The sequence below is a fragment of the Quercus suber genome, unplaced genomic scaffold (assembly GCF_002906115.3).
Source record: "Quercus suber isolate HL8 unplaced genomic scaffold, Cork oak 2.0 scaffold_713, whole genome shotgun sequence".
NCBI lineage: Eukaryota > Viridiplantae > Streptophyta > Magnoliopsida > Fagales > Fagaceae > Quercus > Quercus suber.
This window is the reverse complement of record NW_027070154.1, coordinates 296761-315120: the sequence shown is the minus strand read 5'-3', so window position 1 is coordinate 315120 and position 18360 is coordinate 296761. Positions and strand designations below refer to the sequence as shown.

The 18360-nt window shown below is 34.4% G+C and overlaps 1 protein-coding gene across 1 annotated transcript; it reads left to right on the top strand.

The window, feature by feature from the left end:
• Window positions 1-1065: 1065 nt before the first annotated feature.
• Window positions 1066-3717, top strand: LOC111984133 (large ribosomal subunit protein uL18c). The gene is made up of 3 exons (XM_024015759.2): window positions 1066-1488; window positions 2792-2953; window positions 3359-3717. The coding sequence occupies exons 1-3, from the start codon at window positions 1276-1278 to the stop codon at window positions 3506-3508; spliced, it is 525 nt and encodes a 174-aa protein (XP_023871527.1). The 5' UTR covers window positions 1066-1275; the 3' UTR covers window positions 3509-3717.
• The last annotated feature ends 14643 nt before the right edge of the window (window positions 3718-18360 follow it).

The following is an 18360-nucleotide window of genomic DNA, read 5'->3' as shown; positions in this document are numbered from 1 at the left end:
CTAAGGGGAGGTGATTGATGACTCTTATCTAGATGATAGGTGTCATCTTTATTTGGATTGCCCAAACAAATATCCATTCATGAAAAGTTATCGAATAATGAAAATAAGATCTCAATTTGATATAGGTTGGGTTCTTTTTTCTGCTTGATCTCAATCTGATATTGGTTGAATTTCTTTTCTGCTTTTAGTGGGATGATGGTTCTTCCTGACAACGTGCCTTCTTCTACGGGCTATTAGTGGCTTTTGGGTGGAAAACGTAATGTTCAGTTTTGAAATGTAAATCTAGTGTTATTTTAAGAGTAGGTTCGAATATTAAAAAAAAAATATATATGATATATGAGGGTAGTAAAATTTGCATTAACGTGAATTTCAATTAAGGTAAGGTTTTTTTTTGGGTAATCGAACAGGGGTGGACTAGTGTTCAAATCCTGTCTATATAAAAAAGAAACCAATTTGTCATTTGTGGATAGGTGAAATTTGGGGGATGCAATAGAACTGCAACAAGGATTTCTACTTTAACTGAACTATGATAAATTTCTTGACTGAGTAAATTACATGCTAAAGAAGAAGATTTTAGACCAACCAAAACCACCTGGAGGGGAGTGACCAAGGAGGCTTAATGGTTAAGTTAGAAAACTAGTGAAGAAGATGGAAAATGGAAGAGCTATAGTGCATAGAGTTTGTTTGACTTACCTTGTTCCTTTGAGTGGGAAGGTATTTACAGAGTATATGAAGGGTTTTTTTTTTTTACGAGAAATCCATTTAGGAGATCTACCAACGAATCGCAATGCTAGCTTAGCTAGGGGAATGTGTGTTAAGGTATCAAGTCCGTTAATTTATAAATTAAGTAGTAGGCATGTAAGTTAGTTATCCCCTCAGGTCGATTAAAGAGATGGAGGTGAGAACCGTAACTTTAAGATTAGACAAATTTAGCATCAAATGTAATTATTAGAGTTTGTCCACTATGTTTAGCTATGACACTAGATAATTTGTATTCATTTTTTTGGATTTGGGATTGGATTAACCCCCTAAATGCTAAATCATTGTTGTGTAGGTAGTCCTTATGCATGCTAAGTTACATAATGATGGCATACAATACATAATCCATTAAAAAGAGTTTGAAAAGAAAAAACACACGCCACGCGCGCCCTTCCGACACACGCTATCCTAGAAGTAGAAGGGATAAGGTTTTGCAAAGAGCAAAGTAGGAGTAGGTGTAGGAGGAGGTTGGGTTTAAGACCGAAGATCGAAAGAGAGAGTGACAGAGAGGAAAGAATGTTGACTTCCATCTCATTCCTTCAGAGTGCGAGTGCGAGTGCATTGGCATCTTCGCAACAGCTATGGATGGGGCCTAAGTTACTGACAGCTGCTTCTTCTTCTTCTACCCAAAGGCTATCTCCTTCTCCTTCTCCATCTCTTGTTATTCAAGCTAAAGCCAAAACCAGAAGAGAAGACAGGACCGCTCGCCATATTCGCATTAGAAAGAAGGTACCTACCCTTTTCTTTTCATCTTCTGATTCTGATTCTCTTCGCTTTGAACCACAACTGCTTAAATTTGTGTTCAATTTAATTGCTTTGGAGGTTACGATTTCCATATGCCTTAGCAATGCATACGTTATGTTTGCGAAATTGCCACAATGAAATGACTGACAGCATGAAGCCTTCAACTCAGCTTCATCTTCTTTTGAAACGGAGTATAAGCTATTTAATTGAGTTGATTGGCAGAGCACGATCCGTGTTTTTGACGACACAGCTATGCCTATAAATAGGCCTTATTTTTCACAATGCTAATTCAGTAATTCTCATCTTAGTGCTTCCGTTTAGCTGTACAATGCTGCTTGCTTTGCTTCATGGGTTCCCCTCCTTTTCTTCTTTCCTTTTGTTTCGTGGGCCTCTCTTGGCTCCTTTCTTTTAATACCATTTTTTTTTCTTCTTATTTTTAGATATGAAGAGCCTTGATGTGTTGAAGTTGATGATTTTATTTTTATTTTTTATAATTCGATAGTTGGGGATGGGGATTTGTGTTGAAATGCCAACTAGTTGAGTTATAAAGCTTTTGGCTTTGAAGTTGTTGCTAAGCTTTGTAAACTTGCATTCAACAAGAATTCAGGTTTTCATCGCTGTTGGTGAATTTACGCTACATGCAGACTATGCAGTAGTTATACGAGGTGTACCTGTGGATGGAATTGGTGTGAAGGTCTTTGAAGAGAGGAGGGCAAGGTATTGTCTAAATGAAAGCTGATAATCTTTTGGGAGTGAGTGAAGTAGCGAAGACTTTCTGGGATCCTGCCCATTTATAGTTGAATACTACTAGCAACAATAATGGGGTGTTAGCAGGCAAATTCATCAAATGGAGAAATTTCTTTGTGACTGTGATTGCCATCCATTTCAAGAGGCAATAAAGGTGATAATTCTATGAATTATATTTGGAAAAATGGGATGGAGCAGAATTCAGGAACTGGAAACTGAGGAATATATGATTTGACATATATTAGTCTCTATAACTGTCCCTAACCTAAAATTATGAAGAAGCTTGCTTACCTTCCACATTAGTAACCTTTCCTCAGAAAATGAATGTTTGCAAGTGTTTTTCTCTCTGAATTAATAAAATTTTCTATAATGATTACAAACTGAGTCAGTACTTGGAAATATTTCTGTTCTCTTTTTAGATAATTTTTTGAATTTTCCCTGGGAGGATGGGAGCATGAACTGGTCATTCTGAAATTTGCTATTGTTGATCATTTGGTGATACCGTGCATTTCTATTTTGCCATCAATGTTCTGTTTATCAGGTTGAAGGGACAACGGAACGGCCAAGGTTGTGTGTCTTCCGCTCCAACAAGCATCTTTACGTCCAGGTGATTGATGACACCAAGATGCACACGCTTGCTTCGGCTTCAACAATGCAGAAACCCATCTCTGAGGAGTTCGACTATAGCGCTGGACCCACTATTGTAAGTTCCCAAATATCCATTTGTGGATTATCTGAACCCATGTACTTGGAACCTAAGTGTTGTTTATTGGTGTAAAAGTTGGTCTCTGTCTCTCTCTCTCTCTCAAATCAAAACATCTACAGAAAGGTTGGGGGTTTAGGCCCTGGTCCCTTCCAGTTTTTGAATAATATAATGAAAAATACAACAATATATCCGAACATAAAGCCCCATTTTTGGTAGTAAATACCTTATAGTTTGGCGAAAGGAACTATTGGCAAAGTTTCATTTCTAATGTCTGCCTATATATATATTTGAGTGCCTTGATTAGTAAATTAGCTATCCTTATCCCTTTTTTAGACCCCGTTTTAAGTTAATTTTTTGTTTCTAAAGCAAAAATCCTCATCCCTGCAAGCTTTTTCCCATCAGGATGTGGCAAAGAAGGTGGGTGAAGTCATTGCAAAGTCCTGTTTGGAGAAAGGAATCACAAAAGTGGCCTTTGACCGAGGTGGATACCCATACCATGGACGTGTTGAAGCCCTTGCTAATGCAGCTCGGGAAAATGGGCTTCAGTTCTGAGATTTCAGTAGCAGTCCTTTCTTTGAAAATATTTTCTTTCTCTTGTGGAATCTTGTAATGGAAGAATGCATCAGCCTGTGTATGTGATTTGTTTTTCTTGGAAAGGCTTTTGTTTATATTTCTGCGCATGACTAAGTTGGCAGCTGACTCTAGACAAGCCCATATTTTTGCAATGATGGCTTTGAAGGCAAATGCTGAAGTTGTGTGTTTGCATGACGTTGTTTCATATGTATCCATTTTAATAGGGTGATTATACTACTGAGGCATAGGTAGCAGGAGCATCAGGGGGAGCTTAATATGAGGCAAAGTTGATTGCTATAGCCTACAAAAATCCAAGAGCATAAAAAGATGTAAAGAAGTAGGAAATAATATTTCAAAATGGCAAGTTTTACACGCTTGTAGCTTATAAACAGTAGAGGGACTGAACGGCAAACATTGGTTTTAAATAGAACAAGGCTACAAGAATCTTGATTTTTACCAAGAGTTCCATGATCTTTCCACTTTGATTTGCAGGTGGGGAAAGGTTTTCGGTACACGCTATGGTTAGGTTTGGGACGTTGGGAAGCTTTTTTTACTATTTAGCTTATTTTTGCTACTATTCATGAATCTCATTGCACTTTTTGGTACTATTTATACGTCTCACTGTACTATTTCAGTTAATTTTTAGTTTTCTTTACAGTACTTTCATGAAAAAGTTTTCAGTTTCAGTTAAATAAGTTGTTTCCAAACGAACGCTATATATGCAAAGTGTTGCATTTCTTTAGCAATTAAACATCTACTAGTCATGGACTCGTCCGTTGTGCGTGATAATATTTTAGGGTAGTCATATTAAATTTGTTTTTTGCAAGTTGGACTAAATTAATAAAGAGTAATGTATTTCATAATCATATTTTCATTCATTATAAAAATAACAAGATGATGTCCTGCGCGATACTACGTGAATACTTCATAATTTCAAATTAGAATATTTTTTTCATAACCTATTTTGATATTTTATTATTGTCATAAAATAAGGCTTGTCACAAATTACATTACTAAACTAACTAGTATGATATAAACGTTGATTTTATTTATTTATTCCAAAGGCAAAATGTACAACTTTCCAACGTCAAATTGTTGAACGCTTTGAAGCTCAATCATCTTGATTCATATTTATAAAAAAAGATTTATCCTATAAGTGGTTTTCAGCTATTAATTGGATTTCTTTATTAGTGTTAGAAAATTTTATATTTAAACTGACAAAATAAAATTTATAGGAACAATAGTAAATAAGAATTAAAAGCAGAAAACACAATCATGTCCTACTATTGCAAAAATTGAAGCAAGCTCCCAAATATTGTACAAGACAAATCATAAAGAAAACTTCTAAAAGATCTCATATGTTTTTAAAATTCTTATAAAATAACTTTATGTTAGCTAATAACATTTTTTCTCAATTCTATTACATTTTAAACCTCATATTCAAATTTAAATACAATTTTAATAGTTCACACTAATAGCAGGGAAAATATTTCATTTATGTGTGTGCAATAAGATACATCAAGAAATTATATAAAAAAAAAATACAAATAGAAAAAAAAAAAAATATATATATATATATATATAATACAGGGAATAAGGGTTGAAGGTTGATAAAATAGTGTATATGTTTCCACAATAACATACCCATCAAATCAAAACTCTCAAACCCCATAAAAGGTTCTTCTTGGCTTCACCCCTTTGGAAAAATACCAGTCACACATCTTCATAAACCCAACACAAAATCTCTGACCCCAAAAATTTCAAACTATCAATGACCTAGATCCAATCACAACCGTCACAAAACCAACGACGACCTCTGCCCTCTACATGCAAATCACAAGTCATTGTCACTCAAAATCAAAACCGCAAGCCCTCTTGGTTGGTTATAGCTAACTTATATGGGTTATGGTGAGATGAGACGACATGTTGGGGTTAGAATTGTTTAGTTGATGGGTTGAAGCTAAAGGGCATCCCTCCTAGTTTGGAGAATCTCATATGTATATTTGAGTTGGAATGACTTAAAAAGCTATGGATAGATGTATATAAATGAGCAAAAGTGCAAAAGGTGAAAATTTAAAGTGAAAGAGAAAAAAAAAGAAAAAGTCTTGAAATGATGTACCTAAGAAAAATAAGTTTCCTTATCTTTTAATTGATTTTTATTTAGCAAACAAAGAGTCATTCTCTTTGTGTGTGTGTGAGAGAGAGTGACACTAGAGTGTTCGAAGATCTAGCAAGCCCAATGTGATGTCAGTTCGACCCAAAAGCTTTCCTTGAGGATCAGAATAACAGACCATTATTTTAAATTTATTATTATTATTATTATTATTAATAAAGTCAAATAGTCTTTATTTACTGTCTCCTAGGGTGAATCAAACTTTATGTTTTATTTCTCCTAGGTAGACAAGTACTTTATTGTGTTTCTAAGTTCCTAATAGTCATATCTGACTTTGGTCGGGTTATTCCAAACTCTATTTAAGTCTTTTGGCTGAATCAAATAAAAATCAGAGTGTATTTTCAAATTAAGAACCTTGTGTTTTTTAGAAGATGGATTTCTTCTAAATTATCTTTTATCCCTTGGGTGGATTGCTTTGGGTGGTGTTAATCTGTGTCCCATAGATCCTTAGTTAAATTTGTTTGGGTNATATATATATATATATATATAATACAGGGAATAAGGGTTGAAGGTTGATAAAATAGTGTATATGTTTCCACAATAACATACCCATCAAATCAAAACTCTCAAACCCCATAAAAGGTTCTTCTTGGCTTCACCCCTTTGGAAAAATACCAGTCACACATCTTCATAAACCCAACACAAAATCTCTGACCCCAAAAATTTCAAACTATCAATGACCTAGATCCAATCACAACCGTCACAAAACCAACGACGACCTCTGCCCTCTACATGCAAATCACAAGTCATTGTCACTCAAAATCAAAACCGCAAGCCCTCTTGGTTGGTTATAGCTAACTTATATGGGTTATGGTGAGATGAGACGACATGTTGGGGTTAGAATTGTTTAGTTGATGGGTTGAAGCTAAAGGGCATCCCTCCTAGTTTGGAGAATCTCATATGTATATTTGAGTTGGAATGACTTAAAAAGCTATGGATAGATGTATATAAATGAGCAAAAGTGCAAAAGGTGAAAATTTAAAGTGAAAGAGAAAAAAAAGAAAAAGTCTTGAAATGATGTACCTAAGAAAAATAAGTTTCCTTATCTTTTAATTGATTTTTATTTAGCAAACAAAGAGTCATTCTCTTTGTGTGTGTGTGAGAGAGAGTGACACTAGAGTGTTCGAAGATCTAGCAAGCCCAATGTGATGTCAGTTCGACCCAAAAGCTTTCCTTGAGGATCAGAATAACAGACCATTATTTTAAATTTATTATTATTATTATTATTATTAATAAAGTCAAATAGTCTTTATTTACTGTCTCCTAGGGTGAATCAAACTTTATGTTTTATTTCTCCTAGGTAGACAAGTACTTTATTGTGTTTCTAAGTTCCTAATAGTCATATCTGACTTTGGTCGGGTTATTCCAAACTCTATTTAAGTCTTTTGGCTGAATCAAATAAAAATCAGAGTGTATTTTCAAATTAAGAACCTTGTGTTTTTTAGAAGATGGATTTCTTCTAAATTATCTTTTATCCCTTGGGTGGATTGCTTTGGTGGTGTTAATCTGTGTCCCATAGATCCTTAGTTAAATTTGTTTGGGTGGTGTTATCTGTATCTCTTTGGGTTTACTTTGGTAGTGAGCTTATCTATCCTTTAAATTATTGAGTGTTTAAAACTAGAAAATATAAAATATATTTATCCAGCCTACCCTTATTTATCATATTGGTTAAGTTTGGATTGCCCCATATGAATCCAATATCAGTAGGTGTCAGAGCTTTGGTTTAATGGTTGGACGTCATCAATGTGGAAACAATGGTGAGTTTTTTTATTTTATTTTATTTTATTTTATTTTATTTTTTCCTTTAAGCTGAAAAAGCTCACACAAAATCCTAAAGTTGAACTGAAAAGGTTTTGGGTTAGACTTGATAATGGAACTAAATAAATAAGAGGTGGCTAGATTAATTATACAGATTTATTATATGGTGATAGTGGAAGTAAATAAATAAGTAGTGGGCTGGATTTATTATAGAGTGATAGTGGAAGTGAATAAATAAATAGTGGATTGTATTTATAAGGCTGAAATTTGTAAAAATCATTTTAAAATTGTAGGACAAATTATATATTTTTTTTAAAAATGACGTGGTAGCTGATGTGGCGCAACATGAGAGCAGCAACATTAAATGCTACGCTTCAGCTTTTAGTAATATATAGATGAATGGCGAGGTCCCAGATATCGTAATTCAGAATCTGAAGCTATTAGCAACGATGAAGAGGGGAATCCATTTCACCATGCCCCTGGTCATTACTTCGATGGGAGCACTCCAGCCTATCCTCGTCATCTCTGAAACTTACAACGAGGTTATGATATAAAGGTGGAAATTCTAGAATTTGAAGAGAAAATGCGACCTGATGATTTCATTGATTAGCTAAATACTGTTGAGTGAATATTTGATTTCAAAGATGTTCCAAAGAATAGCAAAGTGAAGATTGTTGCAATCTAGCTGAGAAAACATGCTTCAATTTGGTGGGAGCATCTCCAGAGGTAATGACAATGGGAAGGAAGAGATTGTATTGTGACCTGATATTTGCAAGCTTGCTATGAAAGTGGAGAAGCAATTGAAGGAAAGGCGTGGCAGTAACTTTCGATCCTATAATCGAGAGGGGGTTCTAACTGAGGGAATGGCTCCACTTCAAACGCCGTTGCACTACCTAAGACAGCCATTGTTAAGCAACCACTAAAGAATGAATCTACATCAGGTTCTAATCATCCCAACACCTCTAGTGCAAGTCATAGATGTTTTAAATGTCAAGGCTTTGGACATATTGCTTCTGATTGTCCAAATCATAAGATAGTTTCTCTTGTGGAGGGAGATGTGGAGATAGAAGATGAAGATGAGTCAGCACTGATTGTTCATGGACCTGCTGTTTACGATGAGGAGGTGATCTATGTTGACCAAGGAGAGTCACTTGTTGTTCAAAGAAGTCTCAAGGTAGACTGTGCAGAAGATGAATGGCTTCGAAACAATATTTTCCATACTAGATGTACTTCTTATGGAAAAGTTTGTGATGTTATCATTAATGGAGGAAGTTGTGAGAATGTTTTTGCAGCAACCATGGTGGAAAAGTTGAAGTTAGAAATTGAAAATCATCCTTAGCCGTACAAACTCCAGTGGCTTCTCAATGGCAATGAGGTGAAGGTAAAGAAGAGGTGCTTAATTCAGTTTTCTATTGGCAAGAATTATAATGATGCAGCAATTTGTGATGTAGTACCCATGGATGCATGTCATTCATTATTTGGGAGACCATGGCAGTATGATAGAAAGGCTAGTCATGATGGTTTCAAAAATACTTATTCTTTTGAAATATATGGGGCTAAAATAACTTTGTTTCCATTAAGAATGATCCATGTTCCCAAACCTTCACTTGGGGAGGGAAGCAATTTATTGAGCATAACTAAGGTGGAGAGAGCATTGATAGAATGTGGTGAGGAGTTTGCTATTATGGTTAGAGAAGAGAAGGATCCAACTGATATTCCTCATTTGTTGATACCCTTTCTTGAGGAAGTTGGTGATGTAATTCCTGATGAAATTCCTTTTGGTCTTTCATCTATGAAAGATATGCAACACTGCATTAATCTTGTGCATGGTTCTATTTTGCCTACTAAACCAGCTTATAGAATGAATCTTAAAGAGCAAGAAGAGTTGCAGTGGCAGGTTGAAGAATTGATAGCAAAAGGCCTTGTAAGAGAGAGTATGAGTCCTTGTGTTGTTCTTGTCATGCCCTAAACCCAAAAGGGTCCAAAGCATGAGAAAATACAACCCAAATGTACCTGTAGATTTTTCTTTTTTAACAATTCAATCCAAATAATTCATATCAAGTACAAACATCAAGAATTATCATAATTATTCCATTAAAGATATTCCCAAAATAAGTTAGAGCTCTATACAATAATTACAAGGACCATTGGCCATAAAATAATGGAGGTCTACATAAATATAATTACATATCATTAACTTGTCCCATCAATGGAAATAAAGTCATAACCACTATTAGATACAAAAGAATGAGTCAAGCCTACACTAGGATGTCCATCATCTAAATATCACCATCAGAAAAGTCTAGTCTCCATTAGCAGTTAGTCTAACTATTGCTAGCCACAAAAACTTGTTTCAAAATGATCATTGCCTACTCTGAAAATGTTTTTAAAAGAACAGGATGAGACAGAGCCCAGTAAGTAGCATAATTAATGGGGGTGGGGGAAATGCAAGTTTCATGATAATGGACAATTTACAAAGCATGTTTTAGTTTGGAAAATTTCTAACTAAATACTGCAAGATCATTTTCAATAATAATATGACAAGAATAATTAAATAATGCAATCCAAGGCTTTTCAAAAATGGTCACCATGAAACTACATAATACACACACACACACACACACACACACACACACATACTATGAGCACAACATTGTTCCAAAAACCTGAAAGCCAACCCAAGCCACATGACAAGCCACCACAAAGATGGAAAAGTCACAAAGACATTATACCACTATAGAGACAAGTCAGAACTCACAAACCACTAGCATGATATGTACCAATTTGGCATGAGGTCTATTGGCCTTGCCTAGCCTCACCCACACCCTTAAGGATTTACTTATCCCCCTATGGCATCAGGGGATAACGCGCCATGTAGTATCTCTTTTGCATGTGGTCTCTTGGCCTTGCTAGCCTTACCCACACTTTCAATGATTTACCTCTTCCCCCTATGGGCAGCAGGGAATGACGCGTCACACAGTACCCCTTTTGCATGTGGTCTTTTAGCTTTATAGGTAGTAGCCTCACCCACACTCTTAAGGATTTACTTGTGTCATGAAAAGTGGGGGCCTCCAACCTGACTTGTCGTCACAAAGACGGGGTAATCACACGACACAGAGATGGGGTAATCACCAACATCATAGCACAACGGCAAATCCACATCAAAAGCTCACAAGTTAAATATATTCAAAACATATAGTTTACTTCCAAGTAGTTTCATAAGATATTTCAATAACCAAATATCCACAATATTCTCAAAGTCCTCAAAACCATTTCTTGTCAAAAATATTTTGCATCAATTTTCCAAATAATACAATTTAAGACAAAACATCTTTAGTATTTCCAAATAATACCATAAATCCTTGAAATTCACTATCAAATTAATTCAAGGATACTTTTCTTTTCCATGACAAATATTCATGCATTTCCCCATATGCAAATATTAAACATGATGCACTTTTCATAAATAATCATGTACATAATGGTTACAATATGACACTTTTTAGGAAGATGTAGTTTCCATAAACAATTTTACAAAATGTGTTTAACCCAAAAATAACGTTTTATGCAGTATGGTTATTTTCAAAAATCTCATTAAAAACTACTTACCTTGTAATCCGCAAAAAGCCTAACTTTCAAAGCTCCAAAAGGAGATTAGTTAGAATCTAAATAATACCAAGCAAACCTATCACGATAAATCTTGAAATTGTATCTAGTTACAAAATTAGGAATTGACAAATAAGCAATTAATTAGGTAAGCCTATTATTTAGTCTCACTAAAAATGTATTCCACTTCCAAAGTTTCTCAACAAATTAATTTACAAGGCATAGATTCCCATTATACTCATAAATCATTCAAAGTATTATCTCTAACATCAAAACCTCAACACTTTATAAGTAGTTTTCACAAGATTTATATAAGATCATCAAGAGACCCATGACACCAAAATCATAATATTCTCTAAGACAAACAATTTAAAACTTTAGCTAACTCCAAATAATCAATAGAAATTATATTCACCATCTATTTCACATTAAAAAGCCAAAATCCCCAAATCTTCACCACTTAGATAGCTACCATTGTTATAATTATAAACCCACTCATCAAATAATTCCACTAACACAAAACTCATATATATATATATATATAAACACATGAATATCACTTCCAAAGCTCATAAATTACATGGGTATCATTATTAAATAAAGAAAACCTCTAGCAAAAGCATATAAACCCAACAAAAAGATTAGAAATTTTACCTCAAATAAAATATATGAAGGTGCTTAGAGGTTCCAAAAGAGTTTTCTGGTGATCTTGTCGGAAAAAGGTGGTGGAGATGGTGGTGAAGAGTGTGTACCAGTGAGGTAGTGAGGGAGAAAGTGAGAAAGAAATGTGTGTTTGTGTGTTTTGTGAAATGAAAAAGAAAATGAAGGCATCCCTTCACTAGCAGGCCAAATAAGAGAAAGAGAGAGATATTTTGTAAAATGAGCAATTGGGAAGTTGGGTAGGTGGGACACGTGAGCCATAAAATTTGCCATTTTTTTAAGAGTTGGGACGTTACAGTTCTAGCCTTCCTTGTTCCCAAAAAGGATGGCTCATGGCATATGTGTATTGATAATAGAGCAATAAACAAGATCACCATTCGATACCGCTTTCTTATTTCGTGGTTAGATGATCTTCTTGACTAGCTTTATGGGGTTATGGTTTTCTCAAAGATTAATATATGTAGCGATTATCATCAAATTCGAATGAGGCCAAGTGATGAATGGAAAACAGTTTTCAAAACTAGAGAAGGCCTATATGAGTGGATGGTGATGCCCTTTGGACTCTCTAATGCTCCGAGTACTTTTATGTGCTTAATGAATCATGTCTTTAAGCCATTCATCTTTGTTGTTGTGTATTTTGATGACATCTTAGTGTACAACAAGTCTCAGCAGGAGCATATGGAGCATCTTTATAAGGTGTTTCAAACCCTTTGTGGGCAGAAACTTTGTGCGAATCTGAAGAAGTATCATTTCCTAATTGACAACCTTGTCTTCTTAGGCTAGTTTGTTTTGGGTGATGGAATCAAAATGGATCCAAGAAAATTGAGGCTATACTTAGTTGGCCCGTGCCAAAGTCTCTCTATGATGTTAGAAGTTTTCATGAGCTTGCTTCCTTTTATCGGCGTTTTATCAAAAACTTTAGCAGCCTTATTGCCCTTGTTACTGAATGTTTGAAGGCATGAAAGTTTTACTGGAATGAAGAAGCTCAAAAGAGTTTTGAGCTGCTCAAGAAGAAGGTGACAGAAGCTCCGATTTTGGCTAGATTTCAACAAATTGTTCGAAGTTGATTGTGATGCTTCAGGTGTGGGAATTGGTATTGTGCTCAACCAAGAAGGTAAGCCTATTGCTTTCTTTAGTTAAAAAATGAATGAATGCAAGAAAAAGTATTCTATTTATGATAAAGAATTCTATGCCATTATTTGTGCCTTGGATCATTGGATTCATTATCTCCTTCCAAATGAGTTTCTACTTCATTCTGATCATGAAGCTTTAAAGTATTTGAATAGTTAGCAGAAACTCAACAGTCGACATGCTAGATGGGTTGAATTTCTTCAATCCTATTATTTTTCTATCAAACACAAGTCTGAAAAGTTGAATAAAGTGGCAGATGCCTTGAGTAGAAGACATTATTTACTAAACACTATGGAGGTGCAGGTGTTAGGTGTTGAAGTTCTCAAGGAGTTGTATAATGATGATCCAAATTTTGGTGATGTATGAAAAGATTGTTCCAAGGGTTCCGTTAATCATTTCTTAAAGTAAAAAAGTTTTCTATTCAAAGACCATAGATTGTGCATTCCTCGATGTTTTTTTACGAAGAACAATTATTTAAGAAGCTCATGGGGGAGGTCTTGTTGGATACTTTGGCCCAGCAAGAAAATTTGGCTCTTGTGCAAGAAATTTTCTATTGGCCCAAGTTGACCTATGATGTTATGTCTCTTGTGAGAAGATGCAGAACCTGCCAAATTGCTAAGAGTCACAGTTAGAACACTGGGTTTTACACACTATTACCAATTCCCAAGGCTCCATGGGAAGATTTTAGCTTAGACTTTGTTTTGCGTTTGCCTCAAACTCAAAGAAACAAAGATTCTATTATGGTGGTGGTTGATTGATTTTTAAAGATGGCTCATTTTGTTCCTTGTAACAAAACTACAGATGCATCTTCCATTGTTGATTTGTATTTCAAAGAAATGGTCAAGCTTCATGGTGTTCCAAAAACTATCGCTTATGATCGTGATTCAAAGTTTGGAAGTCATTTTTGGCGTTCTCTCTGGAGGAAGCTTGGAACTGCACTACAATTCAGCTCTTCTTACCATCCATAAACAGATGAACAAACTGAAGTTGTGAATTAAAGTTTGGGAAATCTTTAAAGAAGCTTTATGGGAAAGAGCATTAGACAGTGGGATCTTCTTTTGGCCCAAGCTGAGTTTGCTTATAATTGATTCACTAGCCAAACTACTGGTCATAGTCCTTTGAAGTAGTTTATGGCCTTTCTCTTTTGTTTGTTTGTTTGTTTGTTTGTTTTTTTTTTCCTCCCTTATCTCCAGTCCTCCATTTTTCTTCTTTTTTTTTTCTTTCACTCTTCTTTCACTTCACACTTGGATTGATTCTTTTCTCTTCTTCTCCATTTTGATTTTATTTCTTCTATTTTATTTGTGGTGGTGTTAATGTTTGTGGGTTTTGGATTTGTGGATGGTGTTGCAGCTTATTAATTTTGTTCAAATTTGTAGATGGTGTTTGATGCCATTGGTTGTAAAGTTGCAGGTAAGCATTTTTTTTTTTTTTAATTTAATGATTGTTTTGGTCTATTCATTTTTTGATAATAGTTTTGGTCTATTCTTGGTTTGCTGTCAACTTTGCTTCGTGGTCTTTGAGATTTTTGATTAATTTTTGTGAATTCTTTGGCTTTTATTATTGTTACTTATTATTGATAGGTCTATCTCAAGTGTGATAATATCTTTTTTAATAGAACCAAGAAAGTAGTGAAAAATTCAAAATCAATTTGATGATTTCTTTTTGTAGGTTGGTCTAGAATTGCTATGGGGGCAAGTCCTTTTTAAGCAAGGGAGTATGACACCGGAGTGTCCCAAGATTCAGCAAGCCCAATGTGATGTTAGTCTGGCCCAAAAGTTTTTCTTGAAGATCAGAATAACATCCCATTACTTTAAAATGTTTTCATTATTAATAAAGTCAAATAGTCTTTATTAAGTGTCTCCTAGGATGAATCAGACTTTATGTTTCACATCTCCTAGGCATGCAAGTACTTTATTGTGTTTCTAGGTTCCTAAGAGTCATATCTAACGTTGATTAGGCTTTATACATAATGATTGTAACTATTTTTCCTTAATAATTAAAAAAAAAAAAAAAGAGTACAGTTCCAAAAGTTTTTTGAAAAAAGAAGAATAATTGTGTAAATACTGTCATAATCTAATCTAACGTGTGAATTAAAAATCTCAAAAAATACACTAATGAGATAATGATGATGAAGAGCAATATAAAATACACTAAAAACAATTACTCAAGCATTTAGGAACATCATATAACAAAAACATAATAATTTGTTGCTAAGTTGTTAAATAGAATACTTATAAATAGTGAAAGAAAACTGTACAAAGACCATCTCCTTCAACTGCCAAAACTATTCTTCATTATATTGTCCAAATTATCCTGTTGTTTTCCAAATAAACTAAAACCTAACAACAACACAAAATAGGGCATTATAATATGATTTTCCCCTAAATCAGGTCAACAACAAACACCGTTCATTAAAAGTATCTAAGAACATCACATAACAAAGACATAATAATTTGTTACGAAGTTGTTAAACAGATTATTTATAAATAGTGAAAGAAAAAATTACACAAAGACTATCTCCTTCAATTGCCCAAATTGTTATTCATCATATTGTCCAAATTATCCTGTTGTTTTCCAAATAAACTAAAACCTGATAACAATACAAAATAGGGCATTATAATATGATTTTCCCCCAAATTAGGTCAACAACAAGCACTATTCATTAAAAACATAATTCAAAGTCAAACTCCTCCGAATGTGTAAAACATATCAAATGTGATACAATCAAGTCAAATATCCAATCCATAACCAAATTCAAATTTTTTTAACAAGGCTTTAAAGTCACAAAATAGAAATAGGTGGTTGATCCTAAGTAAAAGTATTGGTTATAGCTTTATACATGATAATTGTAACTATTTTTCCTTAAAAAAAAAAAAAAAAAAAAAAAAACCAAGAGTACAATTCCAAAGGGGAAAAAAGTACCAAAATTTTTTGAAAAAAAGAAGAATTATTGAGTAAATACTATCATAATCTAATCCAACATGTGAATTAATAGATAAATAAATGCTTTTAAAACACAAAGTTGAAATTTCCTTTTCTTAAAAATCTCAAAAAAGACACTAATGAGATAATGACGATGAAAAGCAATATAAAATATTTGTAAACACTAAAAACAATTACTCAAGCATTTAGGAACATCATATAACAAAGATATAATAATTTGTTGCTTAGTTGTTAAACAAAATATTTATAAATAGTGAAAGGAAACTGCACAAAGATCATCTCCTTCAACTGCCTAAACTGTCTTCATAATATTGTCCAAATTATCCTGTTGTTTTTTTAAATAAACTAAAACCTAATAACAGCACAAAATAGGGCATTATAATATGATTTCCCCCCAAATTAGGTCAACAACAAACACTATGCATTAAAAGCATAATTCAAAGTCAAACTCCTTTGAATATGTAAAACATATTAAATGTGATGTAATCAAGCCAAATATCCAATGCATAATCAAATTCAAAATTTTTAATAAGGCTTTAAAGTCACACAATAGAAATAGGTAGTTGATCCCAAGTAAAAGTATTGGTTATAGCTTTATACATGATGATTCTAACTATTTTTCCTTAATAATTAAAAAAAAAAAAACCAAGAATACAGTTCCAAAGGGGAAAAAGTACCAATTCTTTTTTTGAAAAAAGAAGAATTATTGTGTAAATATTGTCATAATCTAATCCAACATGTGAATTAATAGAAATATATAATTTAAAACACAAAGTTGAAATTTCTTTTTCTTAAAAATCTCAAAAAATACACTAATGAGATAATGACAATGAAGAGCAATATAAAATATGTTGTAAGGACTAGATTTGAATTCCTAGCCCAAGATACAAATGGACTTAGGCCCAAAAAGCCCAAAACAATGAATTTGTAGAGAATGGGTTAGAAAATTGGGTTTTAGTTAATTAAACAACAAGTTAGGTAGGCTTGATGATAAAAGAGTGAAAATAAACAAATTTAAACAGAAGAAAAATGTCCTCGGCAAAGTTCGAGGAGTCTGGTTCTTGTATAATACTTTTAAGTATGATTACAAGTTTGGTTCTTAATTGCTACAGTGTTTCTTTCTTGATTTTCCGATCCCCTTTTCTCTTGGGGTCTCTTATGTTATATAGCTTTCTTTAGACAATCTTGGCCCTCCACTTGCTGATCATCCAAGCCACTATTTGAGTGCTTGTCCCATTGGACACTCTTCCTGACCCTCTATGAGTTGGGATAGCCAAGGCAGCACTATTTAGGGGTCTTCTCCACATAAATGCGACTAGAGAGTTAACTACAGAGCATTGAATGCGTTGGTAGTAGCTTTCCCTTATATATTTTTGAGTTTCCATCCCTTTTGTACGTCTATGATGCACGTCCAACTAGAGCTTCCGAGAAGGTCACCTTGATTATCAGGATATACATTTGAGCTGTATTTAGCTTATCCGAGGAGATATTCCTCCTCGAATCACCTTCCCATTCGTACCTCATTCCTAAGATTCTAAGCTTGACCCATCTACTACCATTTATTTTTCCTCGGATCACCACGCTCTCGGCTAGAGCCCAAGGCCCTTAACCCTACAATAGCCCCTTAAAACTCCGAATTTTCCCTTTTATCTGAGGAGAAAAAGTGGGGTTTTAATTTATTAAGAGTTAAGAGCATTGATTTCTTTGGTTTACAAGCATGGGAGTACCATTTTGCGCATCCCGTAATCCTCACTAACGCTTCGGAGTCCGCAACGCGTCATTAATTGCTTCAGGCGGTGCCTTGTTCCCTACATCCAACGGTGAAAAGCAGATCCTACAGTTGACATTTCTCCTTGAATTTTGAGCGGAATAACTCCCACTCAATTCCTTCCCCTATATAAAGGACCCGAGGAAATCATTTTCCCTCATTTCACAAGTTCTCAAGCTCTCTAAGATTCCTAACTCTCAAATCTTCAAGGCTTCCTAAATTTCTAGAGCCTCCAAATCTTTTTCTCTGAAAAAATCAAACCTCCAAGAAGTGTCAGAAGCAAGTAACATACTCATTCTTGTAAGTTCCCTTTTATCTAGGTTATTTTCTTCTTGACTGGTCTTCTCAGCCCTCTTACTCTTTGTTTCATTCCCTTGAAAACTTCTTTCACCTCTCTTTAGTCCGCCTAGATGGGTAGGTTTAAACACCTTGTAGATTCTGAAGCCGGTATGAAGGGTTTTAGAGCTAAGTACCACATCTCGCAGGGAGTAGCCTTATGGTATTGTGCTCTAGATCAAATAGTTACACATAGGGACGAAGGGGAGGTCGTCATTCTTATAATTTCTTTTATAGAAGGAGGAATGACACTCCCCATAGGTAGGGTGACCCGAGACTATTTGATCAACCATAGGTTGATTCCCTATCAATGCGCCCCCAACCTATTTAGGGTCCTGGGTAGCATAGATTCTTTTAATGAGTTGATGGGCCTGAGACTTACGTGGCACGATGTCGTTCATATGTATGAGTGCTATGAGCTCAAAGGTGTGGGATATTACCTTAAGTCTCGATCTG

What these genes read in the sequence shown, in the direction of transcription:
- LOC111984133 (XM_024015759.2), top strand. Translation starts at nt 1,276, where the DNA reads ATGTTGACTTCCATCTCATTCCTTCAGAGTGCGAGTGCGAGTGCATTG. An exon ending in ATATTCGCATTAGAAAGAAG is followed by an intron (nt 1,489 to 2,791) that starts GTACCTACCCTT and finishes TCTGTTTATCAG; the next exon opens with GTTGAAGGGACAACGGAACG. An exon ending in ATAGCGCTGGACCCACTATT is followed by an intron (nt 2,954 to 3,358) that starts GTAAGTTCCCAA and finishes TTTTCCCATCAG; the next exon opens with GATGTGGCAAAGAAGGTGGG.